The 27,328-nt window shown below is 38.0% G+C and overlaps 1 protein-coding gene and 1 long non-coding RNA gene across 7 annotated transcripts in view; one reads left to right on the forward strand and one right to left on the reverse strand.

The window, feature by feature from the left end:
* The window catches only part of LOC105423506 (pfs47 receptor-like), a 101,385-nt gene that overhangs the window by 18,633 nt on the left and 55,424 nt on the right, over positions 1–27,328 (reverse strand). The window contains exons 1-4 of one of the 3 annotated variants that reach the window (XM_011633270.3): positions 18,620–19,212; positions 17,761–17,960; positions 15,973–16,116; positions 15,583–15,845 (exon numbers count right to left, since the gene is read on the reverse strand). In XM_011633270.3, the coding sequence (XP_011631572.1) occupies positions 15,759–15,845; positions 15,973–16,116; positions 17,761–17,960; positions 18,620–18,626 (438 nt within the window). In that variant the 5' untranslated portion in view covers positions 18,627–19,212 and the 3' untranslated portion in view covers positions 15,583–15,758. Of the gene's footprint in view, positions 1–15,582; positions 15,846–15,972; positions 16,117–17,760; positions 17,961–18,619; positions 19,236–27,328 lie in introns of those variants that run through there. The other 2 variants (XM_089074037.1, XM_089074036.1) reach the window with 2 other exon arrangements.
* The window catches only part of LOC148937123 (uncharacterized), a 38,933-nt gene continuing 15,762 nt past the window's right edge, over positions 4,158–27,328 (forward strand). Inside the window, exons 1-3 of one of the 4 annotated variants that reach the window (XR_016138645.1) lie at positions 4,158–4,680; positions 4,774–4,934; positions 21,259–26,618. This is a non-coding gene — a long non-coding RNA (uncharacterized LOC148937123). Of the gene's footprint in view, positions 4,681–4,773; positions 4,935–5,224; positions 5,458–21,258; positions 26,619–27,328 lie in introns of those variants that run through there. The other 3 variants (XR_016138642.1, XR_016138643.1, XR_016138644.1) reach the window with 3 other exon arrangements.

Here is a 27,328-nt window from a genome sequence, read left to right on the forward strand (position 1 = left end):
AGATACACATTTTCTTATATATTTGCATCAGGCACATCTTGTTAATCTCTTCATATTTTATATTGCATATAAAATGTTGCATTAATAAACTAATTATTAAGCGCAATTTTGTTATATATAATTTTGTTATAAACTGTTATATTTATACTATATATCTTGATATAGGCGCTGGATAATCCTGATGCAATGGAGAAAATAGCGAGATCTTTTTCATTTTTTGGTGTAACAAATATCGAGGCATTCATATTTTGTTATGCGGGAGAATATATAATAAATAAGGTTAGTGAAAACAAAATCGATAAGTATTATTAATAAACGATACATATTGTAATCTTTCTCTTATAAATGTAGATATCGTGTATTTTATAAATTCAGAGAGAGATTATACTGTCTCTTTCATCGTTTTATAAAAAAAAAAAAAATAAAATTGTTGAAAAACAAACATGTATTAGATTCTACGATAAATAAACAATAAAAACAGATTGAACAATAAAGTCAGCGCTTTATAACTCAATTTGTGTGTTTTTTTTTTAATCAATTATTAAGAAGATTACGTAAAAAAATATTTTCATCATTTTTATCTTTGCAGAGCGATGCACTTGAACTTGCTGCGTACAATTGTGCTTGGTATGATTTAGAATCTAAACTCAGTCGCATGGTGTTATTCGTGATATTGAGAGCGCAGAAGCAATTGACGCTCACTGTCGGGAAAATGACGAATCTCTCGTTACAATGCTTCGCAACAGTGAGATTATGCACAATACATGAGATAATTCACGATCCTAATTGTATAATATTCACCACAATTATGCAGAGTAATTCTATTGGGTTAGGTTATAGTTCTTTGTTAAACTTAAACAGAAAAAATGGTAAAGGAAAATCTTTTACTGTTTAGTAAAAGAAACGGTGAAAGATTTTCTATCGCTTTTATTAAAAACGCTTTTATTTTACGTTTATTTAAAAAAAAAAAGTTGCAATCCAGCCCAGTTATTAGAATTATCCTGCCTATATCTTTCGGATTTACGCTTACTTATATAGGTTTTTTTTCATTGTGCATAGATTAATGAATATTACATTCTCACGGCGATAACTTGAGTACATCGTATGACGTATCATCATCTGTCAATAATAATATATTCTGATATATGCCTTGTTATAGATCATGAATTCTTCGGGATCATACATGACAATGTTATTAGCGATGCAATGAGCATCTCTCGTCTCTCTCTCTCTCTCTCAGTTTCAACTGATGATCCTAAAGTATGTATTTAGCTATATAAACTCACTAGTTAGACAAACGCATATTGTAACACAGCATATTTTTTCGAATATATATATTCCAAAAAATAATGTAAAATAATGTAATTAGTAATAAGAAAATTTACAAAATGTTAAATTATTATATATATTTATCAAATTATTTGAACTCTAAGTTGCAATGCGAGATCCTAGCACAAAAGAGATTGGTGATGTATCTCCAATTTTCACAAATTCCGATCTCTCTTTCTCTCTCTCTCTCTCTCTCTCTCTCTCTCTCTCTCTCTCTCTCTCTCTCTCTCTCTCTTGACTTCCCCTTCCTCCCCGATGCGAGATCCCCTTCCAAACTTCTTCGTCTTTCTTTAGATCAGCGCGCATGATTTTTTGACTGACTATAAGCCGGACTGTTCGTTGACCTCCGTTCTGCGAAATCGTACATTTTTAACGAAAATTGCACGGCATCGTATTGCACGCGTAGAGCAGAAGGACAGCCCCTCGGTTTCCCTTCCATCCACAAAATCGGCGCACGTTGGGACGTACGTTGGATGGGAAATTCAACGTATGCGACACGATAAAAATATTTAATGAGCTGCCCCTGCTCGGTTTGACGATGGACAAAGGTAGGACTTGCTGCAAGTGACCCTCCGGCATCCGTCAGTCCATCCGCAGCGTCCACAGGTGCGCGCCTCGTGCCTCTGTCGTTAACGAATCTGTTCTGCAATTGTGCTCGACGCACAATGATATATTTTCCGCCGGTATATTTTGGTTAACGCTACGAGCGTTTAGTTCTTTAATCCATTAGTTTCACTAATAGACTGATGACACGGCACTGAACAGTCTCTCTCTCTCTCTCTCTCTCGTATTCTTGCCGCTCGATACGTTCTCCGTAAACGTTTTCGATAAACCGTTCTCCGATATCTCGATTTGAAAGTTTACAATCTCGAGCAAGTATCTCTCGCTTCCTTCGAGGAAGGAAATTCTCAAAGAGGAACCGCGCGTGGCCTATCCTCATTTTAGCTCCGCATCGCCGATTATGTTAAAGGGTGTGTTCGTGTTCTCCGATCGACCGAGAGTTAAGCCTCGTCTAATAATATCCACCAACATGATTACCCGACTGATTGAAATTGAACTTCGAGTCGTCGGCATCTAGCCGAATATGTGGATTACGCAATCGACTTTTTTGGATCGCTACGATGATAGCTGCGCAAATTTTTCATTGTTGCCACGATGTTACATCTTAATTCCAAGGACATCTCATAGTTGATGAATAGTTTAAGTGCGATACTGTTTGTTGTTTGTCAAGTTAATTATTTTTTGAATGAAAAAAAATGATACATCGTCGCTACTTCGCATGATGAGTTCAAGTCGTCGAATGTTCGATAATATGGAACAATTTGCTTGTACGTATCATTATCATTATATTATATCAACGTATTAAAGAATTAATAATTACGCTCGATAAAGCATCGTAAAATCTTGGCGTGACAATGTTCGAAAAAAGTTTTTTAATTGATTCTCACTTTTTATAGATTTTTTTAAATTTAATTTTTTATCAAAACAGAAGCCTGAATTATCTGTTATCACGTGCGTCAAATTTTACTTTATCATTAAAAATTCTAATATTAAAAATTCTAATATTAAAAATTCTAATATTAAAAATTCTAATATTAAAAATTCTGTTAAATAAAATATTTTGTTATTCAAAAATTATATATGAGAATCTGATATTGTGACATGATGCCTTTGTATAGAAAATTGTCCTGCAGATTTATTTCGCATATAGTTTATGCTCTTCCAAACAAAAACTTTTATCCCCGGTGGTTCTACATCGCTGTAGGATAGCAACTTTCTAGATTGTCTAAGAATTATACTCTGACAATGTAAATTACGAATTTTCGCTTACGCTGGATTCTAGGCAACGGCGATGTCGCGTCTTACTAAGTATGAAACTATCGGAGTCAGGATGTTGGCACCGTAAATTCCATCTCGAGTTTCTCATCACCACATGCTATGAAGATTCTTGATTTTTACATTCACCGCCACGTCAGCATCAACTTCATTTCAACTTTCTTGAATTTATTAGCATGAAACACGATATAAAATGTGTCAAACAGAAAAATGAAAGAGAAAGTTTACTAATGCCTCTAACTGTAAGTAATATTTTTAATTGGAAAAATCGTGCGTTTAATTATAAGACAAATACGCTTGATTTTGAGAAAAATAACGAACTAGATGTCTCTTTGTGTTATTACCTTTTTATCAATTTAACATGTTAAAATTTTTTTAGAGGAAATTATATAAAAGGTGAATCTATTAATAAATATGTATGTTTTCCAAAAATATAACATACATAATATTTTATAATTATAAAAAAGGAATGTCATTTTCCTATACATTTTTTTAAACATTATTTTAATGAATCACGTCCTCATAAAATATTTTTTTATTAAAATAAAAATAAAAAGCAAAACTATGTTCGTATGTTATTTTGTTATTCGTTTACCACGAAACACGTAATATGATTCGTTATTGACGTTGAAATTAATACAACTATCAATGCAACTGTAACTTATTGGAATTTAATTGAATTAATTTTACATCCGAAAAGACTTGACTGATAATTTTACTTTTTTACCGCAAATCTCCGCTCGCTAGACCCCGCAAATAATGAGTAGTCTAGTCGTTTCCAATTTTTTGACGTTTAAAATTGGTACGATTTTTCGAGAGAAGCTGCATCAATGACGGCGGTAACGGCGGCGGCGGTGGTGGCGGCGGCGGTGGTGGTGGTGATGATGGTGATAGCGATGGTGGCGGCGGCGGCGGTGGAAACGACTTCCCCGGGCTGAGCGAATTGGTCTCCATGGAAACCATCCCGAAGCCAATCCGGGGTGCATTCGTACGTACATTTACCCTTGTCGTGGCGCGTCTGCAGCACCCTCTCCTCTCCCCTTCTTCCGCTTGCTATCCTCAACCCCTATAAACTCTCGCACCCTCTCTCGCTCTCATCTTCCGCATAGTTCACCACTCTCCCCGACATTTTCTTTCCGTCTGTCTTTCTCCCCCTCTCGTTCCCTTTTCCTTTCTGTCTCTCGATTCAAGTTGTTCCTTCGTTTGTAATTCTTCACTATTCTTTGTCTCTCTCTCTCTCTCTCTCTCTCTCTCTCTCTCTCTCTCTCTCTCTCTCTCTCTCTCTCTCTTCCCTCGCCTTTTTCGACCATTTTATTTATTCCTTATCCACTTTTATTGTTTTGTCTGCACACGGTCTTGCCGTATCTCCGCGCTTCCATTTATTCCGTCGCGCTCCGGTGATCCCGTCACTTGCGAAAAATAAAGTTTCCGTCTCTATTTAAACATTTTTGTCGACAATGAACGTACATGGATAGAAATAATATTAAAAGAATGAAAATTGCATTCATGTATAATGTATGTTTATTTCATAAATGCATTTTTCTCACATCAGAATGTATTTCTCACTACTCAAATTATTGTAGTGTATCACACATTTTTGTAATCTAGGTCGAGAGTGAAAAGAATAGCAATCGAAACCCGAAGTATAAATTAAACATTGGACAATTTGGACATTCAGCGCAATAGAAGACTTTCAGCGACAAAGAACATTTCTCCATTACGACGTTTCTGCAATCCCGAAAAACGCAACATGGAAGATATTTTTTACTGTTGAGTATATTAATATTTCAAGTATCTTGTTCAATACATCTCTTTTACGAAACGTTTATTCTTTATATTAAAATTGTTGCATTAGAACTGTTTTCTTGCTACTGAAAGCTTTATTTCGCTACGTTAATTATCCATCGTAATCGCCCACACCGACTCAGATTCTCATTATTATTTCTTTCTTCTTTAGAAAGAGCTCGATTTTTCGAGCTACTTTTTAGTTTCTAAGAAGACGTAGGTGTATATCATTTTTCCTTGCTTCCCATCTTTATTCAGTTCTCGTTTATTTCAGTCCACGAGGCTGTCGTTGAATCCATAAAGTGACAATGTGACATGTCGATCGTTATGTGACCCTACAGATGTTATTACGTGTCCTATTACCCCTGCTTCAAATACTCAGCAACTCGATTCGATGGTCCGCAAGGGCGTATTTTGTTCGACCCTCTATCGTGGCGTTTAAGAACTTGAAGAATTACACAACGTGTTCGTATTTCGTGTCAAGAATAATATAAATTTTATTTAGAAACTAAAATTTTTAAATATATGCATATATTCTAAAGATATATATATATATGGACTCAGATTTGACATGTATATTTCGATGAAATACTTAGTAGTACTAGTATTTCATCGAAATGTACATGTCAAATCTGAGTCCATTATTTCTTCTAATTAAATTAAAAATAATATAATTAAAAAGCTTTCAAAAATATTTCATTAATGTAATACGAGAGAAATTATATAGTTTGTATTTGTATTTCTTTTATATTATATGAATAAATACTATATCGTAATAATGTTTTATAAAAAACAAATTTTGTCTCTAAATAAGCATTATTTCTAGTAGACTTTGGCATTGAGTCTAGAACTTTGCTCGCAAAAGATATCGCGGAAATCAAATCCTGTTACACAATACGTGAATGTAGACTCCTTTGTTCCCTCGTGAAAAATAGATGGTGCGACGCTCATGTGTAGAATGGATTGCAAAGAAGTTTGCAATTGCTTCAATAACCTTTAAAGAAAGCACTCCTTTGAAAGCTTAGAGTTTGGTTGCTGTAGCGCCACGCAATATATATTTCTCTTTAATTCATCGAGTTTTCGAATTTGTCTGCAATTATGAAATACTGTAGTTGAACGTAAATGTAAACAGTTGTATAAATTACAGTTAAGCATAAGCAATAAAAAACAAGACAAATTATTTCAACCCTTAAAACACATAATTGCAATTACTATTCAAGTTTTCTGAAATATTATAATACTTCTTAGCTGACTCATATTAACTAACGTTTAAGTGAGATTCTCAGAGTCGATTAAACGACGAGAGAATGTGGCACAACTGTCGTTCATAATTCACACAATATAATTGCGATATGTAAACGAATGCGATAAGAAAAACCGGTTTATAATTCATGCGTTCACCCTCCGGTCACCGGATTCATGAATCATCGGGACGCTTACATCCCTGCTTGCATCCCCTCACCCGCGACGGCCATATCGGTAGAATTAAAATTCATACCGAGTACATTTCTCGAGCGCAATTAACATGCATTAATGCGCGGTGGTTTTTCACCGGAGCCGACAGGTGCGATCAGCCCGATTTATGTAACTTCTTTTCCCCCGCGGCGACGCGATTAACATCCGCGCGCATAATCTGAGTACATACATTACAAACGCACACGTTATTGACGCATATTCCAGGCGTGAGACGACGTAGTCATCCAAGTGTTCCATTACGATTCGACGGAGAATTCATACGGCGGCGATAACCGTCGATCCTTATCGCCTCCATACCGATCGTGAGAACGCACGCTTGACGCTCACATCGAGCTGTCTGGACGATCATGCAGGGACACATATTTCTCGCATGCCTAGTGCTGCGAATGAGGGCGAATCGCAAAAACCACCCTCTCATTACGTATAAACTTCTCGCGAACTCTGTTTTCCCATTTCTCACCCCCCTTTCGTTCCCGCCCCTTCTTCACGTTGTAAAAAAAAAAAAGATGAGTCGCAAGAAGACTACTTCGTGAAACAGACTCGTAAAACACTGAGACAAAATGTTTAAAGCTGTATCGTTTGACGTGCGACACAGCGTGAAGGATTGTCTGGCGCACGCGAACGAATAAAAAAACGCTCTCTCTCTCTACGTGATATTTATTTTGGGAATAATAATAGCAATAGCTGTCGATACCAATGTGCAAATAAAAATTGGCACGCGCGCGAAGCTGCACTAAAGTTCTCAACGTCGATTTCAGGCTCGGCGTTGTTTGCACAGAAGAGCACAAGAGTCCCATAGTCGCGATTCAATTTTTCAAAACCGTATTCGACATTCGTATGAGAGACGTTTAAAAATTCATCGATGAGGACTTGGCTCAAACCCGACGTGCGTAGCCGCATCTTTCATAATTCCGAAACAATTTAAATTCAAATCGCGCCGCCGCAAATCCGCGTATTGCTGTTGATGCTGTTGTTTCATAACGGGGATTAAAATAGCGAACACGCGGCCGCGTTTGCGAAACATCCCTGCACGTTTTTTAAAAATATTCATATCGGTTTTTGTAACAGCGCGGTAGAAAAAGTTTACAGGATTGAGAGCCAGACATTATAACGCTGATAGAATTTTTTTCCCGGCGACGTAAACGCTTCGCCGTGTTCGAAAAATCGCATAATTCTCTCGAGGATGTGACTCTAATAAATTGCTCACAAGAGTGTAGAGTTCACACATTTGTGTGATATTCACAGATAACACCGATGTAAAATAAAAGTTCTCGTTACACAATTTTGACATTAATTTTAGTTCAATGAATGATAGTTAGTGATCACATAATGACGGCAGTTTAAAATAGAAAAATGTTGTTATGCCTATAAAAAATGCAGGAATATATTTATGCAATCATCGTTACACACAAACGTTCGACTTTCGCGAAACATTATTAATATGCATGAGGCAAGGACGACTTTTTTTGTCAAACAAAAATATTGCTCGCTATCGAGCATCGAAATTACATTACATCGGCGTGAATATATTTCTTACACGTGTCGTATACGTGTCGCCGTTGAACTTTGAGCGCAAACAACGGTCGCGATTGAGTTCACCCGCAATCTGTGTTACGTCAAATCGATTCAGACGGGGCTCAAAGAGACGCTTCCTAAGGTCGCTCGGCTGTGCCCCGCCAATTTCGGCACGATTTACATTCGAATCGCGAACGACTCGACCTCGGCTACGAGGTGCAAGCTTATTAAGTGCAAGCACCAAGTTGAAAGAGACTTCAGTCGCGTAGACATGATGATAACGAGAGTTGGACATTCTCGGTCGTTCAAGCAGCCACCGAGGGTCGGGCAGTTAATTAAGATCCGTCTTCGTCTTTTCCGTACCCCCTACCTACCGCTCCTCTGTTCGCGCGGATCCTTCTTCCCCGGTGTCCTTTCAACATATTTCGGAGCCGCCGTCGCGATCGAGATCAAAGATATGCTAAAGCCTTTGCGAGTTTTAATGAGCACGAGTTCACCGCGAAAACGACTCCCGTAATTATTCAATTATGAATATAATTCAATTACTCTCATCATAAACGTCGCTGCGACGTCCACCAGAGAGAGAGATGATGTTAAAGACATAATTAAAAATCCCTTTGTGCAGCGAATTAAATATATATATATACTGTTTAATTTTTTAAATGAATATTATGTGATAACAGAAAATTAGTAAAGAAGAATTTAAGAGCAAGATTTATTTTTGTCGCGCACAGTTTTAATTTTCGTCATATCTGTTTGCTCTTTTCAATTACCAGATGTTATAATAAATATACGTATAATAATTTCTTATTTATAAATTATTTTTATATAAAATATTCGCTTATTGAAATAAAATTTTTAATTTAACACTCTGCCCCTGATTGACAATATGAAGTACTACTAAGTTCAAATATTTATGAAACATTAATAGAAGTATCGCAAATAAATTGTGTTTTTATTTTATTTTTATCATTATCGAGAATTTCTTATCGCCTTATCGAATTATCGCCTGTCTATTGAGCCGATTTCTTTTCTTCGGAAGGACGAAACGACGCGAAATTGTATCCTTCGACAAATTCGTCTGTTCGTCTTTGAACACACCGCAAATTTGGGGGATCGAATCTTATCTCGTCCACGCAGACCAATTCCTCTATTCTCTGTAGTCCGACTTGCATCCTGCGTGCGCCCTGCGTACGAGGGCTATCCTCAAATCCCTCATACATTCATAAAGATCGCCTGCAAGCAAACAACTAAGACGAATTCCCGATTCCATCAGCCACGGGGCCAGGGCCCGTTTACACCGAAAAGGATGGGCGGAGCGACATATGCGGGCTTCTTTCTTTGTTCTTCCGCACCCTTACGCCCTTATCGATTGGCTTCCACGTGATGGATACGCACACCGCCCACACGCCAGCCGATCGAAGTGCACACATATGATCAATGTGTGTCTGAGTTCATATGCACGTATGCACGTGCGTATGCGTGCGTGTGTGGAGCGTGGAACGCATGCCAGGCACGTGGCCGAGGGTTTCTCGCATGTACATCTGACAGTTTTCAATGATAACCGTGAGTATCGCCGCGATATTTGACCCTCGATACGAGAGCGAAGCTATGATTTCATTTGCAGTTCCGCGTGCGATTGTGACGTTCCGCCGCGAAAAACGATACAATATCCCGAATCGTCATCCGTTTACATCGTGCCGTGCGTCAACGACCATCGCGCGGTTTTTAAAAGGCTTTCGAAATGGAAATACCGCGCTGATCAAAATATTCGATCTCTAATAGCATTTTCCGGAAACGCGCCACAATTCTATTTCTAATCCTAAACTAAGTCTAGATTAAATTGTTGAAGTTCAGCGACATTATTATCAACCAAAAGAACAAGCAGAACTGGTTGGACGGAACAAGAATTATCGATCAATTGATTCCATACCGCTTAGAATTTACAAGATAATTTGTAAAATTATCGAATAAAAATTAACGATATGTGCAATTTTCACTGTACACATTTCGTTTAACTTCTAAATTTATCAGCCGATAAACGCGCTAAATAAGCGAAGAGGTCGTGCTGCGCCTCCCACGTATTTCCTACAGCGAAGCACTAACAAAACGAGAAGGAGGAGCTGAGCCTCTGGAGATCTTAACTTTTAATTTTTTAAACGTATCCACGGACGCCTCGAGAGAGCCAGATGCGCGAAGCCCGTAAAAGCGCCTAGTAGTTGCCTTCTGATGGCTGGTACAATTTGTGTGCACAATCGCGTCGCGCATAGAAAACACGAACCGTTGAGAAAAACTGCAGCAACGAGCAATATTTTTCCAAACGAAAGTATTTATTTTTGTATAAAATAATCTAAATAATTTCCAATTCGACCCTTTTAATTAGCTAATTTCTATGTGTACGTGTGCGTGCGTGTGTGCGTGCGTGCGTGCGTGCGTGCGTGCGCGCGCGCGCGCGCGCGCGCGCGCGTGTGTGTGTGTGTGTGTGTGTGTGTGTGTGTAAAAAAGATATATATTTGTATTATACATATTTATATTAAAAGAATTTTTTTTAAATATTTTTTTTAATATTAACCAAATTTATTTTTCATATCAATTTCAATGTATAATGTTAACACGTAATTTTGTGATTGATTAAATTTTCTTTAAATTCTTTTTTTTATTATTGCACAATAATATTGCACAAGCGCTGCTATTATATAATAAATCCTGTTTTTACATCTGCCCTGCTCAATGTCTTCTATTGAATAACGTGCGTGCAAAATCTACAACGAAAAAAATAAACTTTTTATAGCTGGTTTGTTATTATATGATTGAATCAGGAAGCTTTTTTTTAAACAGCCTAGAGCAACCACGCCCGATGCAGAGATCGTCACTTCGACTATTGTTGCACCCCTCATGTCGCGTGTCACATCCCCTCTATTCGCCTTTAGTTATGCTAATTTCGGCGTGGCCCTTCCGAAATCGTATATGAAACGCGAGAATATGAAAGCGATTTCGTACGCTTTGTTACGAATATATTTCTATACATATGCACAATACATATATATATATATATATATATATATATATATATATATTATAATTGTGTCATATAGTTATATACAAAAAAATATTTCATAGAAAAAAAACTTTCAAAGTAAGAGAAAAGAAAATTATTTTAATAACAATGAATGAATTAATGAGAAAATATCACCATTTTTCTTTGTAATCAATTAATATATAAGCGTGATTAAAAAATTTTTATTGATTTATTCATTAACATTTTTCATTCTCGCTGTTATTTCTCTGTGCCAATAAATGATGCGAAATAAATCGCAATTAATAGTAACCTCTGTCATGTAACATACGCTTGGATAGTATTTCTTTATAACTTTAAGCAAGAGAAACCGTCGTCACGAGAGCAATCGAGATACCTTAGTATATACTCAATATTGTTACGAGGCCATTACACGGTTGGGGAATAACCGAGGGGGGGCCCCGAATGAGACGCGTGTGCACGCGTGCAGCCTCTAATGGCAGATGGTACCGGGGGCCCACGTCTGTGGCGCAGCTGCAGACGAGAAGGGCAGCACGAGCGGGAGAGGACGAGAGGGAGAAGACCCGCGGAATCGCGAGGACCACCCCGTGACCCTCGTAACTGACGGCCAGGCTCTCTCTCCCCTTCCTTCCCCCCCGTGCGCGTGCTACTTCCCATAGCTACCGGAATGCTAACCTGTTGGTGTGCGGCTGGGCCCGTGCCAACTTCGGGCAATTATCGTGTAGTAAAAAAAAAAAAAAAGAAAAAGCTAGCCCCGAAAAATCGAAAACTGATCACGACGGAAGCGACGCGTGCTTGTCGCAGACAACGGATGAAAAGCTCGCTCGCACGGATTGCGAATAATGGATACGTTAAGCACGCGAAACGGGGCTGTCGTCCTGTACACGTTCGCCTCGCTCGTAAATGGGAAATGCGCGCTCTGTCGTTTAAATTGATTAGTATCGGTAGTGCCATATAATAAGATTAAAACAGAGAGCAACGAGAGGCGCGCGCTCGGGACCAACTGTATATATCAAGATTTTCGGAAAATTGACCCATTTCCATCCATTTGGAGGAACACTAGGAAAGCACGGAGCGCACATTCGAAATGCACTTGAATTCGATTTGAAGTTCGATATTGAACTGCACTTTGGTTCGAAGCTCTCATTTAAAATGTAAAATGATTAAATTTGAGTAGTTACAGAGAGTCATCAAGAACATAAAAAAAAAAATTACACGATGATTTCACGTCTAATAATTTATAAAATATTTTTAGAAGAGAGAGAGAGAGAGAGAGAGAGAGAGAGAGAGAGAGAGAAAGAGAGAACAAAATTCAAATTTTATTCTTATGTAATAATGAAAAATTGTGCAGAAATAAAACAAGAATATATTTTGCACAAACAAATTCATGGTCATTTCTAACATATCAAGAGTCATAATCAAGTATTTAAAACAGCATGAGAGAGAAAGAGAGAGAGAGAGAGAGAAAGAGGGGAGAGGGGATTCCACTCGATAAAACCAGGCTGTATTATTGTCAGAACCAGTTGCAATTGCAGTTTCATACTTAGGTATCATTTCGACTATAGGCTCACCCTATCGGCGGATTCTCAATACGAAACGGCAGCTGCCGCTGTGCTCTCGTCACAGCGGGGGGAGCAGCTGTCCTCTTTCCCTCGCCGCTCTCGAACCGGGATCCCGATTCTGGTTTTGCTTGCCGTATCTACAGCGCCATATGCGCGAATGGATTCGTCACTCGTCGAGTGGCCCGCGCAGCTTCCAGAAAGTATGTTTGCTTAAATGAGATAAGTACGCGAGATAAGTACTCACGGTTATACATTCGATGTGCCAAATCCGACGAACAAGTCGAATTGAATGGCTGCCGACGTCTCTTTCATTAGAATATAAATCCCATCTTTCAAAGCGATCGAAACAAACGTATACCTACGATTTTCATTTTGTCATGTGGATTAAAAAACTTTAAATTTAAATTATAAAATAATTAAATGATTTATTAAATAATTTAAATTTAGTTTAAATTTAGTTTAAATTTAAATCAATTAAATTGAAATTTGAAGTTATTATTATTTAATAGAAATAATTTGTGAAAATGTACACACAGGTTTCAAAAATATATCGAAGAGGTAGATTATGAGAAGGAACATTATTGAGAATTTCAACACACGTATTGACAATATTACGAGTGGATACTTTTATAACGAGCTTTTCCTTGTTCTTTTTCTTGTTGTTTCGACGATGACTGATACGATTGACATAAACCGCAATAAGCGCGGATTTATCGAATTGGTATATCGACGATACGCGAACGCAACAGTGTCCGAATACAAAAAAAAAGAAGAGAAGAAAAGAAGAAAAGGACTTAACCGAGCGCGAAGAAGGTACGATAGAGAGAACGATGAAAATTGCAGACAGACATGAAAACGATAGACATGAAATCTTTTATTTCATGATATAATTCACTACTCACTTATCTCCGCGTATCGACATCGTGGAAATCGGCGCGATAATGCAAAAGATAAACTTAGAGGAAGAAACTTTTTTATCTCGACGATTCATCGATATCTGTAAATCCGCGTATAAATACTAGGTATTTTATAGGTATTCTATAGGGTGTGCCGCAATCAAACTTGTAGCAATCGAGCTCGAAGTACGACAGTTGCGACAAAGTCGGCGTTTAGTCGAGTTCTCGCTCGAAAAGAACTCGTTAGCAAATTTCCGAGGAATACACCATACCCGGAGTTGAAATATCGCTAAGCATCATCCCGTTCTCATCATTGAAAATTCTCTCCGGTCAAACCGGATTCGTCCCTCCCCTCGCCCCAATAAATGCTCCCCTTTCGCGCATCACGCCGATTATGGCGTAACGCGCATACTACGCGAGGATGATCGCGCGCGCGTGTCGATCGACTCGCGTCGACGACTCGGTGATGAGAGGGGTGGCTCACCCTCGACCTAGACAGCATTGTTCGCCTGATTCTGGTCTCGCTGCCAGCTGTTGCCATTTTTTTATTTGGCAGCTCTCCTTGCTCGCCCCCTCCGGGCTCTTTTGTCGATCGCCATCCTCGTTTCGTGCCAGTCGATCCGAGCTGAAATTAATCAAAAGGGGACGATCGGCCGCACGTGGGCAAAGTCTCTTCCTTCTCCTGCCTACTCTCTGCGCAAACGCGCGCTTTTCCTCGATCAAAATATTAAATAGCGCAACCCCCCTTGACAATTCCGCTCGGAGCTCTGGAACAATAAAGAGGGACAAGGAGGGAAGAAGAAGGGGGAGAAGAAGGTGGAGACGAAAGAGCGAACGGCCACGTGCCAACCATGGGAATATAATGCCGCAACGGCCACGTGCCCAGCACCTATCGGGTGTACCAGTAGAAAACGACCACTGGTTGCGTCGCGGCAGCTTACGCTTCTAATTCTATCTTCCTAGCGCAGTCGGTGATATTTATTTGCATCTGGGATTTATTTCAAGCGCGGATCTCAGCCGAGGAGCGTGAAAATTGAATCGCCACCGATGAGAAAACAAGGAGCCACTTTATGTGTAACTTACCCTCGCGATTAAATAAATGCGTATGGCAATTGACTTGAGCAGCTCTCCTCGAAAAAGATTTATTGATATGACATAGTCTTATTAATGTGACAAAAAAATTACCTCATTTTTAGCAAATATGAGCTTTTATTAGATAAAGGCATATATGTAATAGGAATATTATACGTGAAAGGCAATTTTGTTAAAGAGAAAAATCTCTAAAAACAAAATCTTTATCCAGCACCATATATAATAAATTTGTAGTCAAAAATTCATCAAGGTTTTATCTTTCGTAACTAAAATTCGTAAATTCTAAAATTTTTGCATCGATAGTAAAATTAAGCTATTTTGTATTCCGCTTTTCTTCAGATATCTCAATTTATCAATACATGAATCAAATTTATCAATACACGTCATAACAACGCAAGTTACGTATCCTCTTAAAAAATATTTGTATTTTAATGTAGCGTGTTACTTCTAAAAAAAAAACAAAAACAAAATAAATGAGAGTTCATGTGAAGTTAATATCTGCAACTTTCCATTGAAAATTGGAGAACGTAAAATTTTATTTGCAATGGCCCGTTGTGAAGTCCTAACGAAAGCACGATATTTTCTGAGTCACGCTTTTACGTACCGCTGAATCATTCGATGCCCGTAACATCGCGCGTCGTCAGCGCAAAGAATAAAACCGGAGAAGCCGAGTGACATGACGAATCGTGATTGGGCTATAATACGCCGTAATTACGATTCGGAATTACAAGAGGGAGTGTAAACCACTGGTGATGCCAGTCGCCATAGTCGCATGGTCCGTTATGCCCTTTTCTTCCGCATTAACTTAAGCGTCGATAAATTAACTTTCTCTGCATACTAATAGAACTTAAGCGAGGGATAAGATAAGAACTCGCGACTCTCCGCCGCCAACTTTGTAAAATTTTAATCTAACTTCAGCTTGGGTAAACCCCCATAAATCGACGCGATATGTTCCAAAACGCTATTTGCAATTTGCCACAATTTACTTGTTAATGTATTGTTCCAAAAGTACATATAAATAAATAAAGGGACAAAGAATATATTGGACAGAATGTTCTAATCGTACGTATTTGTTTCTTATTAATATGACATAAAATGTGTGCAATGCTGAAACATTCTCAGGCAGTTAATTTTTCTCGCAATCAAACCATTCGTTATTTGACAATTCCTACGGTTCTAAGTGAAGTGAACGCCTTGTCGCAATATCGCTGTACGCGCGATTGATAAGGTCTAACATTGAACCAAGACTTCGTACTCCCTGTACGGTATTTCCTTTCCGTCGAATGGGATATAGAGAACACCGTGACTTCTATGGACCTGCCAAACAATAGGCAATAGTATATGTGTACACGTTCCTGATCGTTCAGATAGAGTCTCGCGAGCCGGAGTCAACGGGCAATTGAGCGGATCAGAAGAGCCGCTCTCAAATTTCTATGTAACGTACCTTTCCCACACAGGCGACGCCGTTGTGAAAAGTACGGCCGACGTAGAGCATTTCCCCGTTCATGGTCCTGCCAGCCTCCACTGCGTGTTCCGGTACATGGCCGTGACCCGTTCGGATCCAATTGAAATGGGCGGGCATCAGTACCTAAGGTACAAAAGCCAACGTGTTGTTTCGAATTACATTCGTTTGGATCTCACGGAGGAGAGGGATTTCTCTCTCTCTCTCTCTCTCTCTCTCTCTCTCTCTCTCTCTCTCTCTCTCTCTCTCTCGAAATCGGCGGAACGGCGTATTTCACACTTCCCTTCCGACTCTCTCCCTCTTTCGACGCAAATAGATTAACCCGCGGACGATCGTGCGGCTGTATAAGCCGAGCTGAGAAGAAATTGATTTGGACGAATGCGATCGAGTGCACGCCGCACGGCAAACAGAGGGTTCGTGTGGTTCTAATGCGCGATCGAAGGGACGTACCTCGAAACGTCGAGTCCCCGCTACCGAACCGATCAATACCGAACGGATGGGTCTCGTCGTGCTCTCGCTTCTCTAATTTTTAGGAAATTGCCCTTTAATGGAGTAAAGACGTAGGCTTAAACGAGCGAAAAAGAGCGTTGACGTTTAAAGCAAAAAGGTTTTTCAATTCACATTTAAAAATTTGAATACAAGCGTTTCGACTTGATTGAATCTTCATTATTTAAAATAACAATTCAGTTGTAAAAGGCATTAAGTTATAACAACATTATTCAGAAAATAATGATAATTACATGGAAGTAATATAGATAAGCATCGGAGAGCTATAATCGATCAGTATAAATAATGTTCGAATGTAAGTCGATAAGAAGCTGTAGTGATATATAAATTAAAGTCAGTAGTTAGTACATGATTAAAATAAATAAAGGAATAATAAAAAAATCAAATAAATAAAAAGAAAAGGAATAAATAAGAAATGAATAAAAAATGAAGGCTCGATAAAAACGAATTCCAATTTTTAAATAGATTAAAAAACTTTTTTTCACTTTAAACACCACTTTTTTTGCTCGTTTTTTAGGCCTTTCTTTTCTATTCCATTACATTGCTGTAGCAACACACGAGCTTGTTCAATTTTTAATTTTTTAATTTTTAATTGCCTTTTACATTTTTACGATTTTAATGTATGTCCTACGATCTTGGCTGTAGCGAATCGATGGAATTGTAAATTGAGTTACACGTCCGATCGCACACCAGGTGTTTCGAATTTGCCATGATTTTGTCAGGGAAGTAAAGGATAGCTCGAAAATGAAGGGAAACATGGGTAAGAATTTATCGGCGTGATAAAGCGCGCTCGATCATTTCTGCGATACCGCCGTGCAAATATGGAGCGAGTAACACACCTCGCTCGATCGCGCACAGTCGTAATCTTATCTTCGCCGTCGAAACAAGATGCATCAAGCGTATAAAGATAGATGCAACGCGTTTGCACGTTACATAAGGATAGATTTTACGCGAACTCTTTAATTCGTTTATTAAAGAAAGGGGGAACAATAACGTGTTATGAAACCCGTTGCCCGGTAATCGTCCGCTATGAAAGTATAAAAAAATACAGTGGGCGTAATTACGTAATTAGAAATTGATTAAAGTTACGAGACCGTAAAGATAGCTAAATGAAAATAATTGAGACGCGTGATTGATGGCGGCACGTAATTGGGATCTCATAATTAGGAAGGGAAACAGAATTTCGCTCGGAATCTCGACTCGATGAATGCGAATTTTAGGAGAATCGAATCTCCCGTTTCTCTCTCGCAACAAAATATATACCTCGAAGTCATGCTTTATGTGCTCGACACCTGCATGGGAGATGTAGGCGACGCCATGGTCTGGCTTCACTTTCGCCGGTATCATGTCACCCTGATGCATGGCACGACCTACGACAAGATTCATGCCGTCTAGATCCCTGCCGATGGAAATCAGCATGCTACGATCGGCGTAGGACGTCGGCCATCTGACCCATCTGTATCCTACGACAGAAATTATCAAATATTCCCGAAACTTCGACGAGATCGTTGGTCGTAACGTTGATACTTTGAAACTTTAATCGGTTCACTTATCACATTATTTCTTATCATATCGATTTCATCTCGTAAGTACGCAAGTGAGTAATCGTTGCCGCGGTTATTAAGCAAGCTATTATTGCCTATCGTAAGAGAACAGTTTAGGATAACGAAAGATAAGACTCAATGTCATATCTTGACATACCATGTTTATCGAAAAAACCTTGTTGAAATATCGTATCCTGTCTCATATTTTTCTGATGTAAGAATAAGAAACGAAATAAAAAAAGAATGTGACTGTAAAATTATTACAATTATAAAACCGTGACAACAGATCTCTAAATATATTAAAAACTTTTCAAATCTGATAAAACAGTAATATAATACAGACGATAAAAACATTTAATTAAAAACCTATCAGCAATTTGTGAAAATAATTATCAATAAATTTATTATTTCAAAAAAATAATACATCATGACTAACGGATTATTTAAGTTTAAATCTTTTTTTTAAGTTTAAATCTTGTTTTAAGATCAAAATAAAACTCTGTATTTTGCTTCGTAATTTAATCGCTACTTTCACCCATTTATTTCTGAATTTTACGCTATTCAGCGTTGCTACTTACCAGGCATTATTGTTTCTTGATCGACGTCCGCTGTCACACTAACACGCTACGACGAATAATTAAATAATTAAGCACAAATGACAGTTTGCGTGGCAACACGTTTAAGCGAGAATTATTACTGGACGTGCCGATACTTTGGGCGTAAATGAGCTCGAGCCGTTCGATTCCCACCATTCGAGATCTTATCAATCTTATCAGCACGGAAACGTTATACAAAGCATGTGGCACACAAAATGCCACGTTCGTGGCACATGGCTCACATGGCTTTGCTATTCATATCACGCGACGTGATCCTATCCCATAATAATGTCATTGCTACGATTTTTGCTGTAACTTTGCAGTTGTGTCGCGAAAAGTGATATAAACGGATCAAGTAACGCGAATTTCGCGACACGTAATAACATTAATCATAGTTACGTGCGAGATAAGACGTAATTCGTAATAAGCGATTCGATATAGAATCGTATGTGTCATCGCGAACAAATAAAGTAGTCGAAAGGGTGAGATATGTATTTAAATATACACCGTGCATAACGTAAACCCCAGATCGCTATCAAAATTCTAACAAATAAAACGACAAGTAGATTTTCAGAGTGGCGAACCGTTTGTGAATAATACGAGCTTAGTGATTGCATTTTTTCTAATGAAAATCGCTAATGGAAAAGCTCGTGAAACGAAACTAATCTCACGATTTGTGTAAATACGCTTAAAAAGAAAAAAAAAAGGAGGAAGAACAAAGCTCGGATCGGGCAAAATCTCGAATCCCGCTGTATTCCCATCGCTGTAAAAGTCGTCATCGTGCCACTGCCAGGAATATACGATAACGGCAGAGAAACGAACTTTCTCGTTCGCGCCCAGCAGGAAATGAGCGATTTGTTCACGCTCGTTTGTTCGAGCGAAGAGAAGAGCCCATCTCTTACGTATCGCCGTGTCATACAGAAATATGCGTTATGTGATTCGCGCTTCGGGCGACCGCGCGCAGTCGGGTGTTCACTCATTATCGTTAGGTAAAATCGTACTTCGAAGTGTCTGTTACGTAACGAGAGAAAACACAGGCGTAGTCCGGCTAGAAACAGAGAGAAGTGCCCGGAGATGCCCTGAAAATCACGCTGTGACGTAAGAATGGTTCTTCAGTCGACGTGCCTCGTCATTGATCGTCGTAAAATCTATTCAAGCTGCATTTAACCGTATTTAATTTAATATAAATTTACATTACGTTAATTCGTATTCGAATTTATTTTAAATTGAAGTACAAAAATCAGCGAGAGTAAATTTTAATTGGTGGTTCGTACTGAGAGTCTCGAATTTAATTAAAAAAACGCATATATATATATATCTCTCTCATATATTTTCTTCCTCTTTGAAAATAAATCGCGTTGCTGTATATAAATATAATTCCACGAAGGCATTATAAAAAAATCCGTAATAACAATTTGCCTTGGAGTAACAAAGGCGGGAGATTTATTTCACCTGGAATAGGGAAAAACGTTCGTTCGTGCGCCGTTTTCCTTAAAGTCGCGCTAATAAAATTAGCGTAAAAGTTCTTTTGCGTCGGAATCGCCTGGCCTCTTCTAATCGCTGATCCGTAGTTAATTGTGCCGCAGATAATGCGTTTAGAGAAGAGGTCTGTTCGTTTAATGAGACGTATAACGGGCGCTTCGAGCGTAAAAAGGAGGCGAGCGTCCAGCGATTAGTCTCGTTTGAAAATTCCGCCTGATGCCTCCCGTGAATTCCGCGCGAATTCAATTCGCGTAATTTGCGCCCTCGATCGATCGTGTTGGACGACGCGCGGCGGACGTTGCCGGAAACTCGAGACATTTAATCGAACGAGATGAGATAGGAGTGTTCTTCGTCGTTCTCTTCTATGCAAGAAACATTATATAGAAGGGTGATTTAAGCTCATCGAGGGTGCTTTAATGGATCTGCTAAGGCGAATGCTATCTCCTGGATATACTCCCTCGTGCCTTTGTGAATAACGCTTTTGCCCACGCTGCGATCGTCCCTTTTCTTTCTTTCCTTTTTCCGATATATATATATATATATATATATATATATATATATATATATATACACACACTGTGTAACCAAAGCTGACATAAAATATCGGAATCACGACGCTATTTGCCCAATGCTATTGACACGACAGGAAAGATATTGCGGCATTCATTCGAGTTATTTGAAAATCCTCAATGTCGATGCATAAAGACAGTTTTCTTAATAAAATATGTATGTATATATCACGTAAAAACGAATAAAAATAGGAATATTTTATTATTTTATCAGTGCTTATGAAAGAAGAACAATCTTTCATAAGCATCGATAAGATTGCAAATAAAACTAAATCCTACACAAACACGTGACAACGTTATACGAACGTTACGATACAAATCTCTAAAGTTGTAAAAAATTCGCCCCGCAAAAACTTTCAGAATATATAAGTAGGAATTATTCCGATATTTGCGATATTCGCTTCAGTATCGCTAGCTCTGTCGATTCGAAGAGAAATCACCGCTTTTATGCGCAAGGAAACATTTTCGCGTTACGAGCACCTGCGTTGATTTGCATGACGTTAAAACTGGATTAACCTCACTTAACATTTAACAAGCGCGTTTTCCTTTTTAACGAATGTTAAATTGCAGGATTTAAGCAGAAGTGCCGCCGGCATTTTATGCGGACACGCGGACACGCCGGGGTAGATTTCGCGACGGCAGACATGGAACAAGGGAAACGCTCGAGCCGCTGAACCGAACAAAACAAACTCTGGCCGGCGCTTTAAGCCGACAAAACAATTCCGCCGACGGAGTGGCGGCTGGCAAATACATTGCTGGTAGTCAATGTTCCAAAAGGATCCATTTGTCTCGTCCGACAAAATGTCGGACCGACGCGCGATATCCGCGCTTATTCCATATCGCGCTCACGTTGCATTCGATATGCATCCCGACGAGTAATCGCAACGCGCGATACTTGATGCTCCAATTTGTTTGAGTTTAAATATTAATATTTAATATTTAATATTAGACATAATGGAAACATCTATGCGGATGATAGAACAGTCCTTGATCTCTCGGTTGCATTATTAAATTTTCTTACATTCTTTAAAATCTTTAGTCTTTTTTTCTTTCAACGGTATTTGCAATCTTTATAAATGTTTTTAGCAAGCTTGATGTAATGTTATTTGTATGCGGAATTTTGATAATTAAATTTTGAAATGATCAAAATCTCAAAAAAAAAGTGATACCACAAAAAAATCTTGATTTCAAATAAATGTAAGGAGTAATTTCTTGTTGTGTACAATTCGGGAATAAACTATTGCTAGATTTCTTTGGCGATGACAGACAAAGAGGATAAAATAAAATGCATATCTCTTTCTATGCTTGGTGATTTCTTTATTCGTACCACCGATAGAGATCCTCTTTAATGAAGGCTCTTTAATATGCGAACAGAAATATAGCTGTATACTTTAAATTAAATGGAAAAGTTCGTTGAAATTCGTTAGCATATAACTAGAAACTGCTCCAGACGGAAAGGATGAAGTCGAAACTATGATAATGCCACTCAATATATTATGTTTAAATTAGAGATCTGTTTATATATCGCTTAAATGAGTTTTCTATCTGCTTCGATTATACGTCATTTCGTATAGAATACGAAATGAACGTATATATCGCTTTGAGAAAATACAATCTTACCTAAATCTTATTTAATCTTAATTAATCTTAAATGTTTAATCTTAATTTGTTATTTTTATTTAGGCAACTAATTTTGCTTAATTCCAATTTATGCCGATTTTAACAAAATATCTTTCTAATCTTTAAATAATCTCTAAACATAACAGTTTTTTCAACAGCTTTTGTTATCGCTTACATTTGTTAAATCACTATTAAGAATTCTAGAGTTAGCCAGTAATTTCTTGTTGAATGTTATTTTAGCGGAGAAAGGCTAACAAAGACCAGCAAGGCTCGAGTTGTTGGCCGAGCTAACTGAGATGGCACAATAGCCGACAATTCCAGAATAACGTTGGATTATCCGCCACAGTTAAAGCCAAAAGAATCACTAATAATGCCAGTTAAAAGTCCTCATCGTGCAATGTTTTAACTAATTTCAGAAATAAAAAGGAGACGTCTCAAGGAAGACGTTGACATCACTTTGCGTCTCTTTCGCCCGGCGAATACGCAACGACGCGAGAAAGACGCGAATCCCGGCGAATTCTGTCGGCAGGAAAACAAAGAAACGCCGCAAAGGTTCCACAGCAGCATCGCGTTTCCTTTGTTCAAGCAATCCCGCCACGCGACGCGTCGCACAACGCCGAAGTCTCCGGCGTTGGCTGTGGAGGGAGAGCTCGAAGCCGGCACCGCGATGGATCGATACAGCACCAAGGGATAGTGTTATGGGGGTGGCTGGTTCGTAATACACGGGGGCTTGCCGCTATTCCGTGATGGCTAAAGCAGAGAGAGAAAGAGAGAGAGAGAGAGAGAGAGAGAGAGAGAGAGAAAGGGAGAGAGAGGAAGTTGGAAAAAGAGAGAAAATGTGCGCACCCTCCGCTCTAACCTGGCAGAGCTAGCGCTAGCAGCACCCCATTCGTCAATCCTCGTCCCTCGTCGCTGAAGGCTCTTTCTCTTTGTTCGAGTTCGTTAAACTTCCAGTCGGTCGACGCGACCCCCACAGCCTCCGCGCCCCTGGACCTATATCCCTTCTTAACTGTTTCCCCCGTTTCCGCGATCCCCGCGCGATTCTCGCACCGGTTCTTAATTACGACGGGTTCGCGTCTCATTTCCTTGCGCTTAAGTGAGGCTCACCTTGAGATTCGCGGCACGAGCTCGGAATATCCCAGCGCACACGTCCCGACTTCCAATCGTTTGCCAACACATTGTAGCTACACCGTACGATACGCTATTGTTCCAAATAACGCTGTCACTATTCTCTGGTTTCCTTTTTTTTCAGATCACATCACATTTTCATCGACATTTGGACCTTGTTAGTATTTTAGAAATAACAAACACTATAAGTTTATTCTCGAGTAGGAATAATTAACTGGAAATGAATATCTATTTAAAAGATGAATGTATAGTTAGATTGACTTTTAAATGCCCAAGAAATCTCTTTCCTTGTCGCATGGTCTGACTAGATTGCGGAACTTACTACTTGCGCCCGCATCGACCGCATAAATGCTCTAAAGAGAAAGTTGCATGTTCGCATTAGTGTGCTTTGCTGCGTTTCTGTTTTGTCATTTTTTTGTTGATTTCTTGAAGACAACGGTTTCTTCAAACATTCAAATACGCAATTTCAAAAAATTTAGTTTTATTATATATTTCAAAAATTTAATCTAAATTAGTAGTTTCATTATATATTTCAAAAATCTAATCTAAATTAATAGCTTCATTATATGTTTCTAAAGTCTAATCTAAATTAATAGTTTCATTATATATTTCAAAAATCTAATCTAAATTAGTAGAAACAATAAAACAGTAAATAAAATTGATCATTAATTTTCCTCGATTTGACAAATATCTTCCTTCTTATCATTAACTCAGTGATAATTTTCTCGCCAAATTATATTCGTCCAAACAATTAAAATTCATTATTCATTATCATTGCATCTCACTAAATTTTATTGTTTACATAAACAATTAAAACCGATGATTATTTATCATCGTTACTTCATAATTTGTTTATGTTGTTTTAATATTCAACTCCATTAGATGAAATCAGAGGTCCATCGTGACTGTGCGGGTCAAGGACAAATGAGAAAACTGACGACCTCGTTTTCCGATACACACTTGTTTAAAAAGATTAAAATCATAGGAAAACTCGATAACGTGCACTAGTACAGTATACCTTTTTGCGAATGTAGTGACATTTCATCGTTAACGGTAGGTCACGAAGTTCCTGAAACCAACTCGGACAAAGATAAGAACCAACGGCGACGTTCTGGTACAGTTATCTCAAAGTGCACTCTCTAACAATAGAATAAACCTAGAAAGATAAAGACGACGCGTAAGCAAGCAAGAATTCGAAGAAGATGCGCGACACTGGAACGATGATGATTTTTTTATGATTCCTCGGCAACAGAACTGAGATGAAGTTCTTCGTCTATAACGCAATTTTCTCTTTATCGTTCGTCGGCCTCGTCAACTACACGCGCCTTTGAAACAGAATCTATTCTAATCAGAAGCTCGTTTTAAAGGACAGCAACCTAGTAATTCTAGAAGAATTTAAATAATTTCATCAGAGAAGCGCTGTCCCTAATTAATCTCTGAATTATTTATTAAACGATTAATTGAACGATTATTATTGTATGCAAAGAACGACTATCGTGAAAGAGGATGATAAAAGAAGTGTGCTGCATTTCTTTTATGAATATAAAAATCACAGAAAATTTAGAAAAAAATAATTTCTCTCACAATTTTCAATGTTTCTAAATTTCCATGTGTTCTTCTATATTTATAAAAAAAATAACATATTTTACAATCTTCTTGCGAAATAGCTGCTCTTTATATACAAAATTAATCAGATAATGGATACATTTATATAATAAAGAAAATTTGCATTTCATCTTCGATCAAATTGAAGAACGTGAGTTTATATTACTTTTGCATCAAAAAGAGATCGATCACGACTTAGAAAACACAGTCGCAGGTATATCTGATAGCACGAGAGTCATTACAATTTTACAAGCTCCAGAGCGACGGAGCGTTGTGATTACAGATGGTCCGACAAGATGTATTTAGACGTCAGAGAGGAAGGAATACACGACATTTACGAGACGAGAATTTAAACCAGGTTTAGCACAGCCGGCTTTCTCGGAGCACCATCTTTTCTCTCGCCAGCTCCGCGGTAGCTTTTGTACCAAAAGCTTCCATGGAGCTTACCTTCCATTCTAAATGCATTAACCCCCTGTACTGCATCTCCCCGCATTGCACTTTGCTCGCTCCTCCTTCACCGATACGCCTTATCCCGCAATTCCCACAGGCGATTCTGACGTCACGACTATTACAGTTATTTTCAGGATACTCGCAGATGATACTCGCCCTTGTTTTATTTCAGTATTCCGTACTCTATAAATCATGATTGCGAGATTGAGTAGATTCACTGACATATTATTCAATTATTAAAATTATTTAATTCCGCTTTTAAATTAAATAATCAAGATAAATCTTTTAAACTTCCTTCACGTTAGTTTTTCTGAACTTTCTAAAATATTTAATAATTGGATTATGCAAAATTATGATTGAAAATTAGTTTATGTATCGTCACTAACTTCCATGGTATATCAATTGTTGTTGTTGTTCAAAGTTATTACAACTTTAGCGTAGCAAAAGGCACTTTAATGTCCACAGAAGTCTACAGAAGCGTGCGTAATTTATCATTTAATGTATGAACTATATGTTCGGCCGTGCGATATGGTCAGACAACATGGTGGCGCAACATTTTCAGTTTGACTTGGCTCTAACCAGATTTGATATCTTCCTGCTCGATGTGCGTTTACTTGAGATTACTCCGGTCGTTTTACCGACAATACGATCTTCAACCGAATCGTTTTCCTCCCTGAATTGCTGCGGAAGTGATTTCACCGTGAGATGATTGTTCTATTGTCAGGTATAATATTCTTCCTGTTTACCAGAAGCAAAAGACCAAGAAAGAGAAGCAAACAGAGATAGATAGATAGATAAATAAATAGAGAGAGAGAGAGAGAGAGAGAGAGAAAGAGAGAGAGAGAGAGATAAAGAGAGAATTTTAAAAAAATATTTTAAATCTGTCTACAAAATGAAATGACATGTTCTATAGATTAATCTCATAAAACTTATCTATAAATGTGTCGTCTGCGTAATCTTTTTTCTTTTGTTAAATAAAAACAATTGACGTGACGTTAATTATTAAACAATGATGTACCATACAAAAAATAATCAATCCACACGATAGAAAAATAGCAATAATATTAATTTTCCACAATTATAATGTAAATATAAAAATTATAAGATAACAAATACAAATACAAATACGGTAGAGACTTCACTTTTTTATACTTGTAAAAATCCCTTTTAATTATCACAAAAATATATGTTTTTAGAATACAAGAAAAATACGGAAGAGATGTGTTGCGACAACGACACGCTGTGTGCCAAGAGAATTTAAAATGTAACAAAACTCACTTTGATGCCAAAGAAAGACTCTCTGCATAATAGTTATAATATCCATAAGTCGTCAGTTGTGCAAACTATGTGAACCACTTCCAAGATTAATAATACTGAGGTGCAATATCTTCTTTCGTATTTTTACGAGGCAACCACCTCTTCCGCTAACGACTGTCTTGAGAAAGAACGTTTCTCAATCGAGTTTCTCCGCGTCTAACTAAAGTTCATCGGAATCGAATCGATATTTACGCGTGTTCAAGACCAATAAAACGCTGATATTGACGCGAAAGTTGCGACGTTTCACGTTCAATATTTACGGTGATTTACGTCTCTTCTTTCTCATCTACAAATATCTTTATTCTAACAAGAGAGAAAATAGTTTCTCGCTAGATAAGTAGTAAGAAACATATTATGTCAAATAATACTTCTTGATATTTATGTTAATTATTCTGTTCCTAAGTACTCATATCTTTTTATTAATTAGCGTACTTGAAACGTTGCTTCCTTATGTAGAGAAAATTTTTTGAAACTTCACTCGAGTAATGATAATATTAAGATAAATAAAATATGGAGATAC

Source organism: Pogonomyrmex barbatus, unplaced genomic scaffold (assembly GCF_055798465.1).
Source record: "Pogonomyrmex barbatus isolate J1 unplaced genomic scaffold, ASM5579846v1 scaffold16, whole genome shotgun sequence".
NCBI classification, from domain to species: domain Eukaryota; kingdom Metazoa; phylum Arthropoda; class Insecta; order Hymenoptera; family Formicidae; genus Pogonomyrmex; species Pogonomyrmex barbatus.